At 43.7% G+C, this 20,497-nt stretch overlaps 1 protein-coding gene across 9 annotated transcripts in view; it reads left to right on the top strand.

Annotated features, from left to right (window-relative positions):
* Positions 1–20,497, top strand: part of TGFBR3 (transforming growth factor beta receptor 3) — a 201,444-nt gene that overhangs the window by 141,258 nt on the left and 39,689 nt on the right. For all 9 annotated transcript variants that reach the window (XM_007176334.2, XM_028164997.2, XM_007176331.2 and 6 more), the window contains 3 exons: positions 7,878–8,061; positions 12,771–12,939; positions 15,206–15,353. In XM_007176334.2, the coding sequence (XP_007176396.2) occupies positions 7,878–8,061; positions 12,771–12,939; positions 15,206–15,353 (501 nt within the window). The remainder of the gene's footprint in view (positions 1–7,877; positions 8,062–12,770; positions 12,940–15,205; positions 15,354–20,497) is intronic.

Here is a 20,497-nt window from a genome sequence, read left to right as displayed (position 1 = left end):
TTTGCCCCTTCAATGGATGCTTGCTAAGATTCAGGATTCTCAGAGCTCAGGGCTCTGTTTGTTCCCACAGGAAGATGTTTGTCATGTCAGGGAATGTCAGAGGACTGGGTTTTAATTAGCAAGCAGGAGGAAAGTTTAGTGGATTCTGCGGGGAGACATGGAACTACTAAATGATTTAATAATTGGTTTTTAGGTGGAGCTATTAGATGAAAAATCAAATACTAGCTTTAAAGCCTGGCTGAAAGATCATTTCTGGGCAGTGAGGGAAGTAAGCGTTGTGAGAATGAAGAAATTATGGCATAGCCTTTCCTGTAAGTAACACCATTGAGCTTTCATTCAACAAGCAATTACTGAGTCCCTGCTTTGTGCCCAGCACCTTGCCAGGCCAGGAGATTCCGAACAAACTAGGCGCTCTCTTGGCCTTCAAGTGATTGTCAAGTGGGGTGGCAGGTTTGCTGGTAAATAATAGCAGTTCATGCGAGAGAAGGGCTGGGCTAGTGGTGTGCACAAGGCACGGAGGGTAGCTCCATCCCAAGGAAAGAAAGGGAGTCTGGGGCTTCCCTGGTGGCGCAGTGGTTGAGAATCTGCCTGCTAATGCAGGGCACACGGGTTTGAGCCCCGTCTGGGTAGATCCCACATGCCGCGGAGCACCTAGGCCCGTGAGCCACAATTGCTGAGCCTGCGCGTCTGGAGCGTGTGCTCCGCAACAAGAGAGGCCACGATAGTGAGAGGCCCGCGCACCACGATGAAGAGCGGCCCCCACTTGCCACAACTAGAGAAAGCCCTCGCACAGAAACAAAGACCCAACACAGCCATAAATAAATAAATAAAATTTAAAAAAAAAAAAAGAAAGAAAGGGAGTCTGGGAGGTTTTACAGAGAAAGTGAAAACCTGTGGAGGACAAGGAACGGTTACCAGGCGAGCAAGAGTGGGTGAGCAAACCAGGTGGGGAACAGGATGTAAAAAGACCCAGGAGATCTGAAGCAGCATGATGTGTTCTGCCACTGTGAGTAGTTCCATATGGCAAGTACTTGGGGGAGTGGTGGGAAGTGGGGCAGGCGGAGGCCCTCTCTGGTCATGTGCCAAGTCAGATGCTTAGATGCTATCCTGCCTCATCATGTGTTTAACTTCGTAGAAAGATCTCCTTGGTGACAGTATGGGTGAGGGTTGGAGAGAGACAGGGTTGGCAGCTTGGACAGCAGGAGGTTACTGTAATGGTTGAGATACTAGGTTGGTTGAGACATAAGGGCCGGAAGTGTGGTGGTAGCAGCACAAGGACCTACAAATAAGGTGGAAGATGGGGGAGGGAATGAATTGCCTTGGAAAGTTTCTGCCACTTTATCCAAATATAAAACCCTTGCTCTTCAGGGAGATCAGCTCGGTGCTTTGTGACCACCTAGAGGGATGGGATAGGGAGGGTGGGAGGGAGACACAAGAGGGAGGAGATATGGGGATATATGTATATGTATAGCTGATTCGCTTTGTTATACAGCAGAAACTAACACACCATTGTAAAGCAATTATACTCCAATAAAGATGTTTAAAAAAAAACAAAAAAAAAACCCTTGCTCTTTAACACTTTTTTAAAACAATTCCATATTCAGTCATGTAGTTATTATCCTTGCAATAGTGATTGTAACCGCTTCTCCTATTAGAAGAATACTATTTTTCCTTCTCTGTCTTGTTTTTTGTTATTCTCTTTATATCTCTGTTCTTCCACAAACTTTAACCCAAGCCGCACTCCGGTAAGGACAGACAGCACACCAGGAAGATTAGGCAGGGACTGGAGTGCTGACTGGTATAGGAGTGGTGATACTGACGTGTCATGTCTTTATTTCCAGAGGGCTCTTAACAGGTTCTAGCATGACATCCTTACAGGCAATATGAGGATAATTCCGTTGGGTTACTTTGTAGTTGGCGAACAACCTGGGCAAGTGCTGTTTAATGTGCTTGTGTCAGCGTGGGAGCGTGCCTGTAAGTCACAGACCTCAGCCTTGTCTGGTTCAGCTTCTCAGGGATTTAGATGAATGTGTAGCTGGCGCACACATGAAATTTAGAGATTTTTGACAGCGAACAGAAAGAGGATGTGTATGTGGTCTTTACAGAGTTGAAATACGGGTCTAAAGAGTTTGATTTATATTACAGAAGCGCCGGTGCAAGGGAAGGATGTAAGGGAAGGTGTAAGGGAAGGAGTCTCAAGCTGATAAAATAAAGACCTGGGGCTTTAGGTATCGATGTGTCCACCTCCACCTCCACCTCCCTGGTGTGAGCTGCTGTTCTTTCTCCCCTGGATTATTCCAGAAGTCTACTACTGGTCTCCTGCTCCTTGTCTCCCTGCAGTCTAGACTGGCCCTATTAGCCAGAGTGATCCTGTTAAAACATCTGTTAGATGTTTTCATGAACTCTCAATGGTGGCCCGTCTCACCCAGACTAAACACCACAGTCCTTAGCAACAGTCTGTAAGGTCCCGTTGGACCTACTGGTCTCCTCTGTGATCTCTGACCTCTCCTCCTACTCATCTGCCCCTCACCTCTGTGCTCCAGCCACACTGGCCTCCTTGCTGTCCCTTCCGCATGCCAGACCTGTACCCTCGCCGCTGCCTCCACCCGAGAACTCTTCCCCTGACATCCACGTGCCCGGCTCTTTCATCTCCTTCAGCTCTTCACCTGCTCAGTGACTTTTTCAGTTAGACTTGTCCCATCACAACACTTTATAGTGCCCCCTCCTCTTCTCTCAATTTATATCATTCCTTCACACTTATTAACATATATTTTAATTGTTTATATTTTGTTCCTCTGACTTCCTTACTAGACTGTAAGCTTCACAAAACAGGAAATTTTGTCTGTTGCCCTCTCTAGTATATCCCCAGCACCTAGAAAGGTGCCTGGCACTCAATAAATATTTGTTGGATGTATGTTTAAAGCATAAATTAATGGTTATGAGATAATAGTAGGGTTCAGCTGATATAAAAGCTGATGTGATCTTGGGCCTCATGCAGTGTTCACATAGATATAGAAAGATATTTATCGTAAAGAATTGGCTCACGTGATTATGGAGACTAGCAAGTTCAAATTCTGCAGAGCCAATGTCCCAGTTTGAGTCCGAAGGGCAGCAGGCTGCTGTAGAACCAGGAAGAGCTGATGCCCAGTTCAAAGGCCGTCAGCAGGAGAATCCTCTCTTACTCAGCCGAAGGGTCAGCCTTTTGTTCTATTTAGGCCTTCGACTGATTGGATGAGGCCCACACCCATTAGGAATGGCAATGTGTTTTAGTTAGTCTACTGATCTAAATGTTAATCTCATCCAAAAACACCCTCACAGAAATGCTCACAATAATGTTTGACCAAGTATCTGGTACCCTGTAGCCCAGTCACCTTGACACCTAAAACTAACCTTCACAGTACTCTCATCAGACCACACCCAAAACCCTAGATCTTGTTCCAGGCACCACATGCCAGAAACTATGCTGATGAAGCTCTGACAACCTTGGTGTCTGGGGAGGAGTTGAGGGGAGTTGGGACTGTTGGCCTGAAGAAGTGAAGTCGTGACTGGGGTTGAGTGATGTCTTCAAACATTTGACGCTTATCTCATGGAAGAAAGAGGAAGGAATTCTTTGGTCTGGAAGGCCCACCTCAGACAAGTGGACGGAGGGCAAATCTTACAGGTAGAATGTAGGAAGAGAACTCTTCTGCCTTGGGAGCTACCCAGGTCTTCTTTCTGGAAGGGTTCAGGCGGTGGCCAGCTGTAAGCAGGAGTCCGAAGTGTCCTGTTCTGGTCCTGTTCTGGTTTGATTTATATTACAGAAGCGCTGGTGTAAGGGAAGATTGTAAGGGAAGATGTAAGGGAAGGAGTGCTGCTTCTCTGACCTTGGGTAGGCCTTTAGCCTACCCAAGAGGTTTCCTCCTCTCGGAGGTTTCCTCCTCTCTACCGTGGAAATCAGACTAGCCTACCTCACAGGTCATCCTGAGGATCAGGTGGAAATAACACCACCTTGTAAAACTCGTTGGGGGTTGGGGTCAGAGTGAGAGAACTGGTGGTCAGAAGGAGCACCGACTAACCCCTTGCCGCGGCAGAAAATTTCCACTGACCCACAGTCAGGGACGCTTCTCTGCCCCTGGCAGCTTTGCTTTCTTCTCACTGGAATGCGCCTGAGGAGTGGCAGTTGACTCCTTTTCCAAATTCCTCAGCCCTGAGTGTATGATCTGTGCTGCTGCTGGCCCTGGGGGAGACGGACGCGCGAAGCGCACGGCGCACGGAGGGAGCTGCCCCTTCCGAGGAGTCAGCTACACGGTGGCGTCACTTTTAATTACTTCAGGATACGTTCCCGAGTTGCTCCCCATTTCTACTCTTATTTACACTGTTCACATTCTTGCCTCTGGAATGCACCAGGGTGATCTATCCCACCTTCCACTCTGAAGAAATGTACTCTCTGCTTAACGTATTTAAAGCCCAAGTGTTTTATTTTATGGCTGTAACATGAATGAGAAAAAAAGAGCAGAACATCCAGGGATGCTTGCCTAAGCATTCAGAACTGTGCTGGCAGTGGGACAAAGGCCTTTGGGCTGTTGTGGGTTTTTTCGGTGACAGGCTTAATAAAAACGACTTTTTAGCACAAGTGCTTTTCAGTGAAAAGAAAATTTTACTACAGTGCTTAAGTCAGAAAATCAGATAAACATTGTTTGAAGTTCAGTGTTGATGAGGAGCTAAGCTTCAGAGGATTTATGCATAGGGTTGGCATGGTTCTTGTTGGCAGGTAGTTGGTTCAGGAGCTTTTTCTTATGCAGGTGATGTCAAAACAAGGTCAAAGCTAAATGGTCCCCACTGGTTTTGCTTATAACTGGCATTGGGACATGCAGCAAGTGTCATTACTACCCTTGGTAGCACTTCATGGTGCCTGATACATAGTAAGTGTACAGTAAATGGTGACTGTTGTCAGCGGTCAGAGTTTACGCTCAGCTTATTAATGATTAGTTCCGGATTTCCCAAGCCAATACAAACCAGAAAGTTTCTATTATTCTTTATTAAGTACTAAATGGCCCAATTTCTAGGATAGAAAGAGCTGTCAATTTGGGGATCCAATTTGGGGGATCCAGTAGATGTTCGAGTGGCAGTTAACGTTCGGTCAGTCCAAAGCGTAAACCAGGATTTCTCAGTCATGGGGCTACCGACATTTAAGATAATTATTTGTTATGGGGGCTGTCCTGTGCGCTGTAAGATGTTTAGCAGCGTCTCTGGCCTCTATTCACCAGATGCCAGTAGCTCCTCCCTCCCAGTTGGGACGATCAAAAATGTTTCCAGGCATTGCCAAATGTTCCCTGGGGGGCAGAATCACCCCTGGTTAAGAACCACTGGTGTAGAGGAAACTGTGAGATGCACGTCGGGCTTTTCAAACTGTGGATCACGCAGTACCCGTTAAGGCTAGGCTTCTCAACTGTGGCTGAACATTGGAATCACCCAGGGAGCTTTAAAAAATCCTGATGCCTGGCTCCCACCCCCAAGTTCTAATCCGGGATATGGCCTGGGCCTCGGGATATTTAGAAACTCTTCAGATGCTTCTAGTTTTCAGCCAAGAGGGCGACTACAGCATGAGTAGGTGATGGAATCAATTCGGTGAAGTGCTTCTTTGCTAGCATTTATAGAGAGCAAACAGGCCAAGAAGAAAGTAGAAGCCTAGTGCTTTTTTTTTTTTTTAAGTTGTTTTTTTAAAAAATTTAATTAATTAATTTTTGGCTGTGTTGGGTCTTCGTTTCTGTGAGGGCTTTCTCTAGTCGCGGCAAGCGGGGGCCCCTCCTCATCGCGGTGCGCGGGCCTCTCACCATCGCGGCCTCTCTTGTTGCAGAGCACAGGCTCCAGACGCGCAGGCTCAGCAGTTGTGGCTCACGGGCCCAGTTGCTCCGCGGCATGTGGGATCCTCCCAGACCAGGGCTCGAACCCGTGTCCCCCGCATTAGCAGGCAGACTCCCAACCACTGCGCCACCTGGGAAGCCCCCCTTTGCTAGCATTTAAAAAGTATATGTACATATAGTTGAAGAGAAAATATTAATGCCTAGCATAATAGTTAGGGTAAGTACTATTTTGTATGTGTGTGGAGGCTGGAAACACTGCTGGCAAGGGTAGAACCCTAAGCAAAATCCCTGCCCTCAACCTGCTGTTAGTCTGGCTATAACCACTTCAGAAACTGCTTGCTTTTTGTTAATGATAGTTAATGTGAAAACATTTTTTATTGAGGTATAATTGACATATAGCATTATATTAGTTTCAGGTGTTCAACATAGTCTTCAATATTTGTATATACTGTAAAACGATCACCACAATAAGTCTAGTTAACATCTGTCACCATACGTACAGAATTTTTTTTCTTGTGGTGAGAACTTTTAAGATCTGTTGTCTTTAGCAACTTTCAAACATGCGATACAATGTTACTAACTATAGTCACTAAGCTGTACATTACATCCCCATGACTTATTTAGTTTATAAGTTGAAGTTTGTACCTTTTGACCCCTTCACCCATTTCACTCACCCCCTACCTCCCACCTCTGGCAACCACCAGTCTGTTCGCAGTATCTGTGAATTTGGTTTTTCGTTTTGTTTTTAGATTTCCACATATAAATGAGATCATATGGCATTTGGCTTTGTCTGACTTACTTCACTTAGCATAATGCCCTTGAGGTCCATCCATGTTGTTGCAAATGGCAAGATTTTATTCTTTTTTATGGCTGAAAATATTCCATTGTGTATATATACCACATCTTTATTCATTCATCCATGGGCACTTAGGTTGTTTCCATATCTTGGCTGTTGTAAATAATGCTGCAGGGTGCATATATCTTTTCAAGTTAGTGTTTTCATTTTCTTCGGATAAATACTCAGAAGTGGAATTGCTGGATCGTATGGTAGTTCTGTTGTTAATGTGAAATTTAATACAAAACATTGAGAGTTCCGTGGCTTGGGAATTTTTGAGCCTTTTTGCTCACATTTTGAGGTTCCACCCTGACACTGATAAAATCAGTTATAAATGCTAGCCAATAAAGATGACATGCATATTTTCACCAGCAGCTAAATTTAATTATAGTACAGCAACAAGATGATAATTTTCCCCCTTTGTTTGTGTTAATTATATATACCATGATATGCTAGGTCAGCAATGGTCTAAATACATCCAGCAAAAATGTGGGACTTGCATAAATCATCCCAAAAGTTTTATGAGGATCAGTCTAACAGCCTCTTGACTTCATTATCTATGGGAATTTGGGGGTCTTACAAAATAAACTGTAATACACATTCATCTCACTGTGAGGAAGTAGTATAAAGTGGTAGAAGACTGGCCAGCTCTGGCCATTTTTTATCTCAGTGCTCAGGAGGCATGAAACCAAAGGGACTCTTGCTGTGTTCCTGTGGTGGTGACTCTGATGGCAGAGACTGCAACCGTGGAAGACTCGGACGTCAAGTTCAGGTGCTAGCAGGCCTTTGAGATCACTTGCACTGATGCAGAAGCCCATTACAAGCCCATGAAAACACTCACCAAGCCTTCCAATTTAACTTGAAACTCATTACTTGAAAGGTTGGCCTTCAATTTAGGTATCTGGAAAATAGTGATGATAAGTCTCATGATTCCTCACAATGCACTCTCTCATCACAAAGTTCTTTAAAAATTCAAAAGGACATCCTGCATTGTTTGTAGTTTTGTCTTTACCTGGAAGAAGGTAAGCTTGTGATTATTTCTTGAATCAGCTGCTGAAAAAAAGATGATGTGCCTATGTAACGAAGGGAAGAGGTTGGACTGACAAATATCCATTAATTGTCTGATTAGTTCTTTCTCTAATTATGATTCAGCTCTGGGTGACTGCACCACATTTAATATGCAATTCTGTTTCTTCTAGGTGTCTGAGGGTTCTGTGGTCCATTTTTCATCAGGAAACTTCTCCTTGTCAGCAGAAACAGAGGAAAGGAGCTTCCCGCATGGAAATGAGCATCTGTTAAATTGGGCCCGAAAGGAATACGGAGCAGTTACTTCATTCACTGAACTCAAGATAGCAAGAAACATTTATATTAAAGTGGGGGAAGGTAAATTTTATGTGGCTTCAATTACTGACTGATTTATGACAGTCAGTTTTTTTCTTTTCTGAGACCAGGTGGTTAGGGCAGGGAATTATAGAATTACAGATTGTTGGAGCTGGCGGGGACCTGAGGGATCACGGGGGCCTGCTCCCCACCACATGCCCTCCTTCCCTTTTTCCTTCTGAGGACACAGACCTGGTAATGGGGAGAAGTGGGGAGTAGCCTGGTTGAGAGAGGAGAAGGTTGTTGTGTAGAATTTAGAAGACACGCATGCACAGAAGTCAGAAGAAGTGAGTGCGGGCCGAGAAGCTGAGGTGTGGGAAAGGAGGGGATACCTGATGGAATGCAGGCAGAGTTAGCAGGATGGGTCAACAGTTAGAGCTTCGTCCCACCTATAATTCTGTAGACATTTGAAGCCAATGTCAGCGTTATGGCCTCGAGACATCAGTTATGTTTTGGACAATAGCAGAGGAAAAGTGTTTGAAAATATTTTTAATACTAATGCCTGTTACAAGGACAAATTATTGGAGAAAGGAACTGTTTAGCCTTGATAAGAAATTGCCCATTTTAATTTCCTTGCCTTGCAGAGGGATATAAATATCTGGTGACTCAACTTTGAAAGCATATTATTTCTTAAATAACTTTTTAATCGTTATTTTTAGTTGAGTATATTTGGAGCTCCCGAATAAGTTACTGGAAATAACAACTCTTGTGAATGGGTCCTTGTTACAGTCAGGTGATTGTGTGAAAATGGCATTTCAGATCCTCAGGGTCCATCTGCTTTCTTTTGAAACCCACAGCAATTGTCACCTCTTCCACAGGCAGCGTGGCAGCACAAATGAATTATTGAATGCTAGTTCCTGGCCCTTTTTTGGATCTGGGATGTTTGATGTAGATGCAGGAAGAGGTGGACCCTGAAGTTGAGTGTGTGCTCTGTGCAGAGGCCATATCAGGTGCCTTCACATGCACCCCACTTAACCCTGCCAGTAATCCTAGGAGAAAACCGTTATTTCCACCATTTTGCAGAGGGGTTGGTGAAGGGTTAACCTAACTTGCTCATATCCACATTACTAGCAAGTGACAAAACTAGAACTCAAACTCAGGTTTCCTGACCTTTGAGTCTAATGCTTATTTCCTGATGCTGCATTTTAAGTCTTAGCCAAATGAGCATAACCTAAATGTGAAAGTAGGCTACCTGGATGGGAAGACTTGTTTAGTTGAGTAGAGGGAGGAAGAGTTTTAGATGAGAACTGGATTCAAAAAGTTGAAGTTTGTTACTAAACTCTCATGGTATTCAGGCAGCTAAGCATAGAGGTCAAGTCCCATTGGGACAAAACAAAAAGTCTCTTTTAATAAAGGTTCTAAGCCCTGACCAATAGTCTCTATTTCTGAAGCAGAATTCTGGTGCATATTGATTGAATATTGATTACCCCCCTGGAGTTTGTTAGAATAAGAATATGTGTTATGGTAACATGTAGAATGTTGGGCTCCTTTCTCTTGACGGTGCATGAGCTTCTGTGTACAGGAGTGAGGGGTTCCATGACTTCCCCAAGGCTGCACGCTGGATCAGGGAAGAACTTTAAGGACCTGGTGTCCCAGCCAGTAAAAACTGTTTAACTCCTTGGCAACACCTTTGGAGCCCCTGAAACTTGACTCCAGCCACCATTTGGATATAAGTCACTGGCCCATACCATGGAGAGGAGCAGCTGGGAGAGTGAGGGTCCTTGGTTAGGTTGGTGGACCACAAGGCGATGTTGTCTATCACCATGGATTGGACTCCGCTGAACAAACCTCATCCACTGGTTTCCCAGAACCTGACCTGTCTCTACCCAACTGAGTCGGGAATCCTAGGCCATGAGCCTCCTCTTGTTCTTTCCCCAGTGGTTCTCAAAGTGTGGTCCCCACCCCAGCAGCATCCTTATCACCTGGGAACTTAGAGAAATGCTGGTTCTTGGGCCCACCCCAGACCAACTGAATTGAAAACCCTGGGGTCCAGCCATCTGTGTTTTAGCAAGCACTCTAGGTGATTCTGTTGCTTGCTAACGTTTGAGAACTACTGCTCTAACCTATATGCGTAGAGTGGAAGAACTGAGGGCTTTCGCTTCTTATCCTAGCTGGTCTCGTTACCTGTGAGGCTTCAGGCAACACTCTGATTTACCTACCACCGGAGCCTCAGTTTCCATAGCGGCAGCATGAGGTGTTTACATTACCTCCCAGGTTCTTAGAGTATATTATTCTAGCTCTCAAAGTGGTTTGTCAATCCTTTCCTAAAATACAAATAAGCATGTGACTTCCCCCCTCCCCCAAACTTGCCAGGTTTCTACCCGGGGATTCCCCTTTGTGGTTTCCTTTCTGCTTGGCAGTTGGTGTAAGTTTTGATGCCAGGCATGCGGAAGGTCATTTGGGGGGAAAAAAAAAACCACACACATGCACGCACGCACAACAAAAAGTGATCAGCTTATTCAGCTTAGTGACAATGGCAGCTGGGACTTAAGCCCTTAACTACATCAACTTTTTTTTTTTTTTTTCTTTCGTGTGAGGGCTTTCTCTAGTTGCGGCAAGTGGGGGCCACTCTTCATCGCGGTGCGGGGGCCGCTCTTCATCGCGGTGCGCGGGCCTTTCACTATCGCGGCCCCTCCCGTTGCGGGGCACAGGCTCCAGACGCGCAGGCTCAGTAGTTGTGGCTCACGGGCCCAGTCGCTCCGTGGCATGTGGGATCTTCCCAGACCAGGGCTCGAACCCGTGTCCCCTGCATTGGCAGGCAGATTCTCAACCACTGCAACACCAGGGAAGCCCAACTACATCAACTTTTAAACAATTAAACCTTTCCCGGTGGCTTTGGAGGGTCACAATGTGGGTGAGTTTTTTGTTATTTGTCTCAAATCTCACACCATTGTTAATTCAGGAAACGTATGCCATGTGCCTACTCTATATGTGCCAGATGCACCCCAGGCACACCTATGAACTGGGTATATGGGCCAGAGTCCCAGGAGGGTCCTAGTCTCTTGAGTTCCAGACTGACCTGTCCCTGGCCTGTACATCCACCCTCTGATTCTTGATTAAGTTTCAGCCTTGCCACCCCAGTATCGTCTTCTGTCCTGTGACCTGGGGGAGGCATCCGCAGGGCTGCAGCTGCAGGGCGTGCGCCCCTCATCTGCTCATCTGGCAGAGCCCTCAGCAGATGTGGCGGGAAGGCTGCTCCAGCGGCCTGAGTCTGCAGAGCCCTGGCCTCTTCTCTCTGAGGGGGTCTTTAGGGAAGAATACAGAATGCAGAGCCAACACTTTCTTGAAGCGAGCCTCCAAGCAGGGGCCTCGTGGACTCCTCTGGTCCCCTCTGTTCTAGGGGTGGCACTGGGGGTGCCACGGTGCACGGAGCCAGGATGCCACAATGTATGTTGGGAGCTTCAGTACAGGGGAGGTTGCACAGTTGGGCAGGCAGGGGAGGGCACTAGCAACCCAATCTTGGGAACTCCCGGGCTGATTCCTCACTCCTAAGTGAGACTTGCATATGAATCTGAACCCTGGCGTGCTGTCCATTAAATGAAAAAGGCAGAAGTAGGTTTCATTAAAGTGCCAGGGCTCTGATTAATTACCCCTTCTGAAAAAAGCTTGCTACACCTAGAACTTCCTTGACATTGGTCCCAGCTGTCACACTGCCAGCAGTTTCAAGTTCTGTTTAAACATTTAAACCACTAAATGGAAATCCCATCAGCCATGGTGCTGTGTAAGCAGCATGGGCCGTTGGGGGAGTATCTTCAGACTGTTAGTAATTGCATCACTTTCCCTGGTGGAGGTGATGAACAGCCCTCAGCACAATGAGATAATGTTTATGAAAGCACCTTATAAACTGTAAAGTGCCATATAAACATTCGCTGTCTGTGTCAAGATTATGGGAAAGAGTAGAGGTCTGCCCTCACTGTTTCCCTCAAACTGTTACCTTCAACTTTTAGAGTATAAATTGCTTTGAGGGATAAATATGAAGGAATGATTAATTCTACACCGTGCGCCAGAGAATTAGTTAGGTTGCTGGTTCTTCTATTAATTGAAATAGCAAATATCCAAAGAGGAGCATATTTGGGGATAGGATAGGTCATTGGATTCAGTGCTGAGTATGCTGACTAAAATATCTATTGGATTTTTAGGTGGGAGGTGCTTGGTAGGCAGATGACAATGCAGGTCTGCAGCTCAGGAGTCATGATCTAGGTATAAGTTGAAGCCGTGGGAGTGATTGAGATCATCTAGGAAGAAAACGAAATAAAAAGAGAGTTGAGGAAGGAACTGAGATTCTTAGTATTGGTTTATATCAGGATTAACTATGGAGCTTTTCAAAAAGTAAAGCTTCCTAGGTCCCACCTAGATCTTCTGAATCAGACTCTCTGGGGTGGGGTCCAAACAGGTGGATTCTGATATGCACCAAAGATTGAGGACCACTGGTGTTTAAAGGATAGACAGACAAGGAACTAGTGAGAGGCTGGAAGATAGGTCAGAGGAAATGGGTGAGGACAAAGCAGAATCAAAGAGAACAGGAAAGGAGAGAATTTAGACCAAAAGAGGCCACTAAAGTTGGTCAGTAGGAGGCCACTGGTGACCATAGAGGAAGCATTTCAGGACACAAGCTTGTGATTTCCTGTGTCCTGCACTTGCCCAGTGTCACTGTTATCTTCTCTCCTTTGAGTCTGGTTACCACGTAGTTCAATGTGTTTTTTTACTTTCAGATCAAGTGTTCCCTCCCACGTGCAACATAGGGAAGAATTTTCTCTCCCTCAATTACCTTGCCGAGTACCTTCAGCCCAAAGCTGCAGAAGGGTGTGTGATATCCAGCCAGCCCCGAGATAAGGAAGTACACATCATTGAGTTAATCACCCCCAACTCTAACCCCTACAGGTGAGTGAGTGTGAGTGTGAGTGTGTGTGTGTTGTGTGTGTTTTCTGAACTAAGAGATGAAAACAAAGATCTGATATGACTTGATACGATTCTGACTTGAGACAGGGAGAGGCTTAGCCCTCCCTCGTGTGAGGGGGAAGAAGCCACTGATGCTTTGGGTGAGATTCACAGAAGTTTTGAAGAAGGGAGTAAAGGTACCAGTGTCATAGTTTATTTTCTGCATCTGTCTCTAGATCCCATATAGCCCAGATGAGTTCTGAAGCCTGATTTGAACTTCTTGGTATAGTCGTCCATTGGTGTCTGTGGGAGGTTGGTTTCAGATCTCCCTCGGATACCAAAATCCATAGATGCTCAAGTCCTTTATACAAAATGGCGTAGTATTTGCATATAACCTACGCACATTCTCCTGTATACTTTAAATCATCTCTAGACTACTTATCATACCTAATACAATATGTAAATAGCTGTAAATACAATGTAAATAGTTGCCTGCACATGGCAAATTCAAGTTTTACTTTCTGGAACTTCCTGGAATTTTTTTTTTCCCAATATTTGCCATCCGTGGTTGGTTGAATCTTCAGATGTGGAACCTGCAGATACAGAGGGTGGACTGTACTAGTTATAGAACAGTCACTCTTACTCCATTATTATCTCCTTTGACTGAGGTTATCCCTGTTAAGAAAATTACAAAATGTACCTTGTTAACATAATTATTATTTTAACAATATTATGTGGGTTTTTTTAATACTGTGTTTTTTAACAGATTTCTGTTTATAGTGTCCTCAGAGCACTTTTGCACTCATAACTGTTTAAAGCTGTGTGTGAATGTGTGTGTGTGTGTCAGAGGAGTGGCCCTTCATGGTGACACACCAAAGAGCCATTAGATACCACTTACCTCTCTCTCTCTCACCCCCAGCGTCCTGCCCCAGGACTGGAAATTTAACTCTATCAAGAATGATTATGGAATTTAAGAAAGAAAGAAAAGGGAGAAAGTAGGCCTTTCTCCCACTTTCACCTGCATTTCATGGGGACTAGTGAGTTAAAATGTAAATTTATATTATAGAAGGATTTCACAGTTAAAATTCTAATGAAACTTTGATTTCAAAAGTGAATAAACTACCAATCAGTTTTGGTAGGATTGGAAATGGAATTCTGTTCCATGTGAAGAATTTGTGGAAAATTAAAAGGGAATGGGAATAGAAGCAATCTGGCAAATGTGCTTAGATATTAAGCCTAAGGCTTCATTTGAGTACTGTATATCATTCATTTTACGGTTTACAAGTGTGTAAAACCAAGATGGAAATAAAGACTTTCCCCTAAATCCAGAATGACAGAGATGTTATTGTTTGGTAAAAATTCTCTTTTATACTGGATTCTTAGAAGTTTGGATTGTGTTCATTAATTTTCCAGTAATCACTTGGTTGACCATCTGTTTTTTTATTTTAATAACTGTATATCCAGAAGTTTGGGAAAGTAAATGTAGATATGATTTTGTGACAAATGTTAATGGCATAAGCACACCCTATATAAGTCAAGAAATTCTCTAGCCTTTTGCCTCTTATTTTATTCTGAAGCTTCCTCACTGCTTTACTGCCTCCCTCTTCCATCCACCCTGTCATCCCACTCACCAAACTGCCGCCCACTACTGCTCTGAAGGATTTTGAGCACATAGCAGATTAGACTGTTACACATCAAAGGTGCTGGAGGCTGAAAAAGCAACAGTTCTGCTTCAAAAGTAAACTCTCCGGGTTTGTTCACGTCCATTTCAAACAGTGGCTGCCGCATCACACAGGGAGATCACAGGGAGATCAGCTCGGTGCTTTGTGTCCACCTAGAGGGGTGGGATAGGGAGGGTGGGAGGGAGACGCAAGAGGGAAGGTATATGGGGATCTATGTATACATATAGCTGATTCACTTTGTTATACAGCAGAAACTAACACACCACTGTAAAGCAATTATACTCCAATGAAGATGTTAAAAACAAACAAAAAAAGTGGCTGCATTAAGTAACCACCTTTTTTTTTTTCAACAAAGAGAAAAAGTTTAGTGGCTAATTATCCACAGGCATATTTTTCTATTGTTATGTAAAACCATTTTGTTATGTGTGCACTAACAATCTGTTTTGCACATGTCATTTGCCTGGGATCGACTCCAGCTTTTTAATCAACTGGCCAGACACTGGAAACATGAAGACTTGGAAGAGGGGAAGATAGTTGCAACTTTCTGGCATTTGGGTCCTAACTCTGCCTTTGTTTTCCATTCACAGTGCTTTCCAGGTGGATATCATAATTGACATAAGACCTTCTCGAAAGGATCCTGAGGTGGTCAAAGATCTCATCCTGATCTTGAAGTGCAAAAAGTCTGTCAACTGGGTGATCAAATCTTTTGATATTAAGGGAAACCTGAAAGTTATCGTAAGTTAGTTAAGCGTTTCTTTGTTTTGATGAATGGTGATAATTTAAGCTGTGTTTGTATGTGTTATTTTTGTAAAGTTTCTCTCTGTTATTTTTCACTTTATAAAATAGGCTGCTCCTTGGCTTCTCCTGACAAGGGCGGGCGGGGTGGTAGTTAAAAACATGGTCTTTGGGGTCAGTACAGACCCAGATTTAAGTTCAGACTATGCCATTTACAAACTGTGACCTTGGGCAAGTCCCTTACCCTCTCTGGACCCCACTTGCCTCATTTGTGAAATTCCTGAAACGTGTTAGTGTGCTTTCCAGACTTAGTAAGTATAAAATAATGAACACAAGCCTTTCATGGCTGAGAGCCCTGTAGGGGCCTCAGTGTCATGGTCCTAAATATCACCTCTCACTTTGGGGTTGGATATTTAAGGAAGGTGTGGGAAATCAGCTGACTCCAGCCCATTTTTCTTTTTGAGATAAATACTTGGTATTGGCATGTCTTTTTGCTTGCTTCTAAGGGTAAAACACTGATAAAAGAATTATAACCATGGAGAGGTTAGTGAGATGATGCTGGAAAAGGATCCCCCAGCCTGTTCCCTAAGCATTATATTTCATGAAGAAAATATACTTAAGAAGTTTATAGCTGGGTGGCATGACAGGCAAACAGCTAGTTTCCTGAAAAGATGAATGTTGAAATTTGGTAAAATAAATCTTTTTCAAGTATCTAGGGAGATAACTATTTGACAGAATATTGGAGCAAATTATATTGAAAGTTAAAGAAGAATTGCCCCCTCCTCATTTTTAAGAAGATAATTACCTCTTTAGCATCTCTTTTGTGAGCTCAAATTTTTGTGCATTGTCTTTTATAAAAACCGTGGCCAGTTCCTCTTTCAGTACCTGCATTGACTCAACTGGAGTGGGTTTTACGTTTTCACTATTTTGGGAGAGGGATGCCTTTGGCGTTCGTATTATTCATTCATGGCACTGTCTGTGTGATAATGCAGTGACAGAGCCAACGGTCCCCTGGGCAGCGTCATGTACAAGCATTTGCCAGGGGCAGCAGGCAAAGCCATGAGCACACACATCATAATTTTAAAGTAATCATTTCTGGTTCCTGTGGGGTTTTTTTTTTTTTTTTTTTTTTTTTTAACTTTGAGAGGATCCCAATGAGCCATCATGTGTAATGGTGATACATTAATTTGGTACTGAGCACAAAGCCCAGCAGTGATTTTCTGAAGTCAGAGCTGTTTTGATTGCCTTCCCTGGCATGGCATGAGGGGTGTTGGTGACCAGGGGTGTCTGCAGCCTTTGCTGCCTGGCACACCAACCAAATGTTTTTAATTTCAGAATAACAAAAACAGGAAAGGGAATCATGCTTTGAAAGGCAAAAACATACGGTACATTTTAATTCCCTGCTGGAGTGCTTGTGTAAATGTTCTTTTGGCCCTGACCCTTCAATGGCTCTTTCTCTCCCTGAGTACGTGTGCCTGGTCCATGGCAGTCCTGGAGTTCACTTTGAACGTCCCCACTTCTCATATGAATCAGAAAGGCTAGAAATGAGATTGCTCATCCCAGTGCAAGATCTGTTTATATTGCTCTCCTTGGCCGTACTCCTGTTCCAGGCCAATTTTGGACAATGCATGACAACATTGCTAAACAATTAGGTAATGTTTCATGATGTTCTCTTTTATTCTCCCAATCAGTTTCATGCTTTGTGATTTCTTAACTCCCATCTCAGATGTGAATTCTGACTGTGCTGGGAGGAAAAGTTACCTGCTAATAAAAAGGTGGAGTGGAAAGAATCCTGGCTTTGGGGCCAGACAGGGCTGGATTCAAATCCCATTTCCATATGCCATTACTCCCAGTTGATACTGGGCAATCTCATTAAACTCTGGGTCTGTTTCCTTTCCTGTGAAATGGGTACGATGATAATACTCACCTTGAGAGTTCTTGTGAGGTTTAGCAGAGTCCATTCATTCATTCAGCAAATATTTGTTAAGTGTGTCCTGGGTATTTCATCTAAAGCACTCAGCATACTGCCTGCACATGGTGAGTTCTCAGCTACATGTACTACTTAACTTCTGTGAGCCTCAGGTTCCCCTTCTCTAGAAAGGAATAGTAATGCCTAGTCCTTATATTTTGGAGGAGAATTAAATAACACATGTAAAGCTCTTAGCACAGTGCCTGCCATAAAAAGGGGGGTTCATCTTCCTTCTATTAACAACTCTTTAAAAGTTTGTCTGTAGGAGCAATTAACAAAGTGAAGACAAAGACGAATGACTACTAAAAGAATTGTGTGGAACTTGATGGGGTAAATTTAAAGAAGAGCACGCAGACATAGAGAACGGACGTGTGGACACCGGGCGGGGGGTGGGGTGGGGTGAATTGGGAGATTGGGATTGACGTATGTGCACTGCCATGTGTAAAACAGACGCTACTGGGAACCTGCTGTACAGCACAGGGAGCTCAGCTCGGTGCTCTGTAATGACCTAGATGGATGGGATGGGGAGGTGGGAGGGAGATCCAAGAGGGAGAGGATATATGTATACATGTAGCTGATTCACTTCGTTGTACAGCAGAAACTAACACAACATTGTAAAGCAACTATACCCCAATTAAAAAACCAAAACAAAACAAAACAAAGGCGTGCGTGTGTGTGTATGTGTGTGTCAGGAATGGGACCTGGGTAGAATGCACCCTCCAAAAGACAGGATGGTCCAAAGAGACACAAAGGGTTGTGTGCTGGGGCCAGATGGGACTACTAGAAGTGTCCACATTACATCGCCATGCCCAGCTCTGGCTTTTAATTCAGGGCCCTTATGGACCATGCATAATCACATTTTGGAAGAACCTCCAACACATAAAAGAATAGATGGAGGTAACTTGTTAGAAATTTCCCGTTGTACTATTTCATATGGCCTCAGGGCTTCAAGTTTGGAAATAGTGAGTTTATTCTTAGAAAAGACATTTTTTAATCCCAGTGGGAATATGCACAACTCTCTGCCTAACCCTTCCCCGAGATGCCCCCTCCCAGACATCAGCAGTATTGATGCAGGTGTGTTGGGTGGTGGGAGAGAGGGGAAGCCACTCAGACTCTACTTAGCTCATCGTCCTTTGTGAAGATACGAGTGGGAAATGGCGGTGGTATTTGAGACCTCCTTGAACACTCCCATAGGAAGTAGCTATACTGAGGCCTTGGAAAAGCCTGGGGACTCCCAGAAATACAGGATGAGGAATTCACTCATTGCCAGGAACCAACTTGCCTGCCATTGTCCCAAACCTTGCTGCTTTACAAATGCGTAGATAGATTTCTAGCCTTGTGAGTTCCGAGGTGTAATCAGTATGAGTTGTACTGACAGCTACTTAGAGTTAATGTGGAAAGGTGTAAACAAGTCATTCCATATTGTTACAAAAAGGATAGGTGGCAGTTATGATGATAGTATTCTGGAAATACAGTATTTTCTCAGCTGTCCAACAACATGAAAGACTAGTGCAGATGAGGCCAAGCAGTATTGTTTAGGCCAATGTTGCAACTCCAGCCAGTCAAAACAACAGGCTGCCTTGAAAGGCTGGAAGAAGCTGTGCTGAAGAAAATGCTATTGACTCAGTGAATAAGAAGTTTGAAGAACAAATTGGATCCTTCTTTACTTCATTTTAGTTTTCTTCTTTCCTTCCTTCCTCCCTCTCTCCCTCTCTCCCTTCGTTTCTTCTTTCCCTTTCCCTAAGGAATTTTCTCTGAATCCCAGTAAGAATAGAATAATCCAAACCTGTGAAACTGAGGGGTTTTTTTGCAAATGGCTACAGAACTTGGTTAAAGCTCTCTCTGGTCCCTTTGCATGCATCATTGTGACTGGCCAGTCTGGCAGTTTTTCCTCAGATAAGCACTTTGGGTAGTAGAAAAATATACTGGGTGAGATCCTTTAAGCTTTGAATTGAAAATGTGTGTCCTCAGCCAATATCTCACAACCAGAGAGGCCAAGAGAACTTAGAGGCTGTGAATCTTCTATGGTTTTACAGTGGGAAAGGATTAATATTTAGTCATGTTAAGGGCAAACAGAATGGGAAACAAATGGGGAATTTAGGAAAAATGCTGCATGTATGCAGAAGAAAATAATTGGGCATGGAAATTAAAGTGATTTTTATATGGCATGAGATGGCATTATCTGCTTGCTGCAAGGGCCTTCCAGCCCTGCTGGAGCAGTTGTTGAAAATGTGGTGACTTCCCTTTGGGGTGGCCCTTGCAGCATTCAGCTCCCTCACCATCTGAGAAGATCACTGCTGTAGGATCAGAAGGTGATGTGAAATTTGCCTTCCATGTCCTTGTTACTCAGAGTCCTTTTATATCCTTTCCTGGAAAGATTTCTGTCATTCAGTTTTAAGTTCATAACTGATTACCAAGTGAAAGTTAATTTTAACAGTTACTTGTACTGCCGGATAAAAATATTGGTACTATATACAATGGAATATTACTCAGCCATAAAAAGAAATGAAATTGAGTTATTTGTAGTGAGATGGATGGACCTAGAGTCTGTCATACAGAGTGAAGTAAGTCAGAAAGAGAAAAACAAATACCGTATGCTAACACTTATATATGGAATCTAAAATAAAAAATGGTTATGAAGAACCTAGGGACAGGACAGGAATAAAGACACAGATGTAGAGAATGGACTTGAGGACACGGGGTGGGGAGAAGGGTAAGCTGGGGCGAAGTGAGAGAGTGGCATGGACGTATATACACTACCAAATGTAAAATAGATAGCTAGTGGGAAGCAGCCGCATAGCACAGGGAGATCAGCTCGGTGTTTTGTGACCACCTACAGGGGTGGGATAGGGAGGGTGGGAGGGAGATGCAAGAGGGAGGAGATATGGGTATACATGTATATGTATAGCTGATTCACTTTGTTATAAAGCAGAAACCAACACACCATTGTGAAGCAATTATACTCCAATAAAGATGTTTAAAATATGTGTGTGTGTATATATATATATATATATATATATATATATATATATATATATAGGTACTTAGAGGGATGGTAACTTAATTAATTAATATTTTAAACCATAAAATCTAAGCATATTCTGTTAATAGAATTGGCAAATGTATACAGTTACAGGATTCCTAAATTGATCATAAATTATAAATGAAATATGAA

The sequence above is a fragment of the Balaenoptera acutorostrata genome, chromosome 1 (genome assembly GCF_949987535.1).
Source record: "Balaenoptera acutorostrata chromosome 1, mBalAcu1.1, whole genome shotgun sequence".
In the NCBI taxonomy this organism is placed as follows: domain Eukaryota; kingdom Metazoa; phylum Chordata; class Mammalia; order Artiodactyla; family Balaenopteridae; genus Balaenoptera; species Balaenoptera acutorostrata.
The sequence above is the reverse complement of the archived record's forward strand: the minus strand, read 5'-3'. Positions and strand labels throughout refer to the sequence as shown.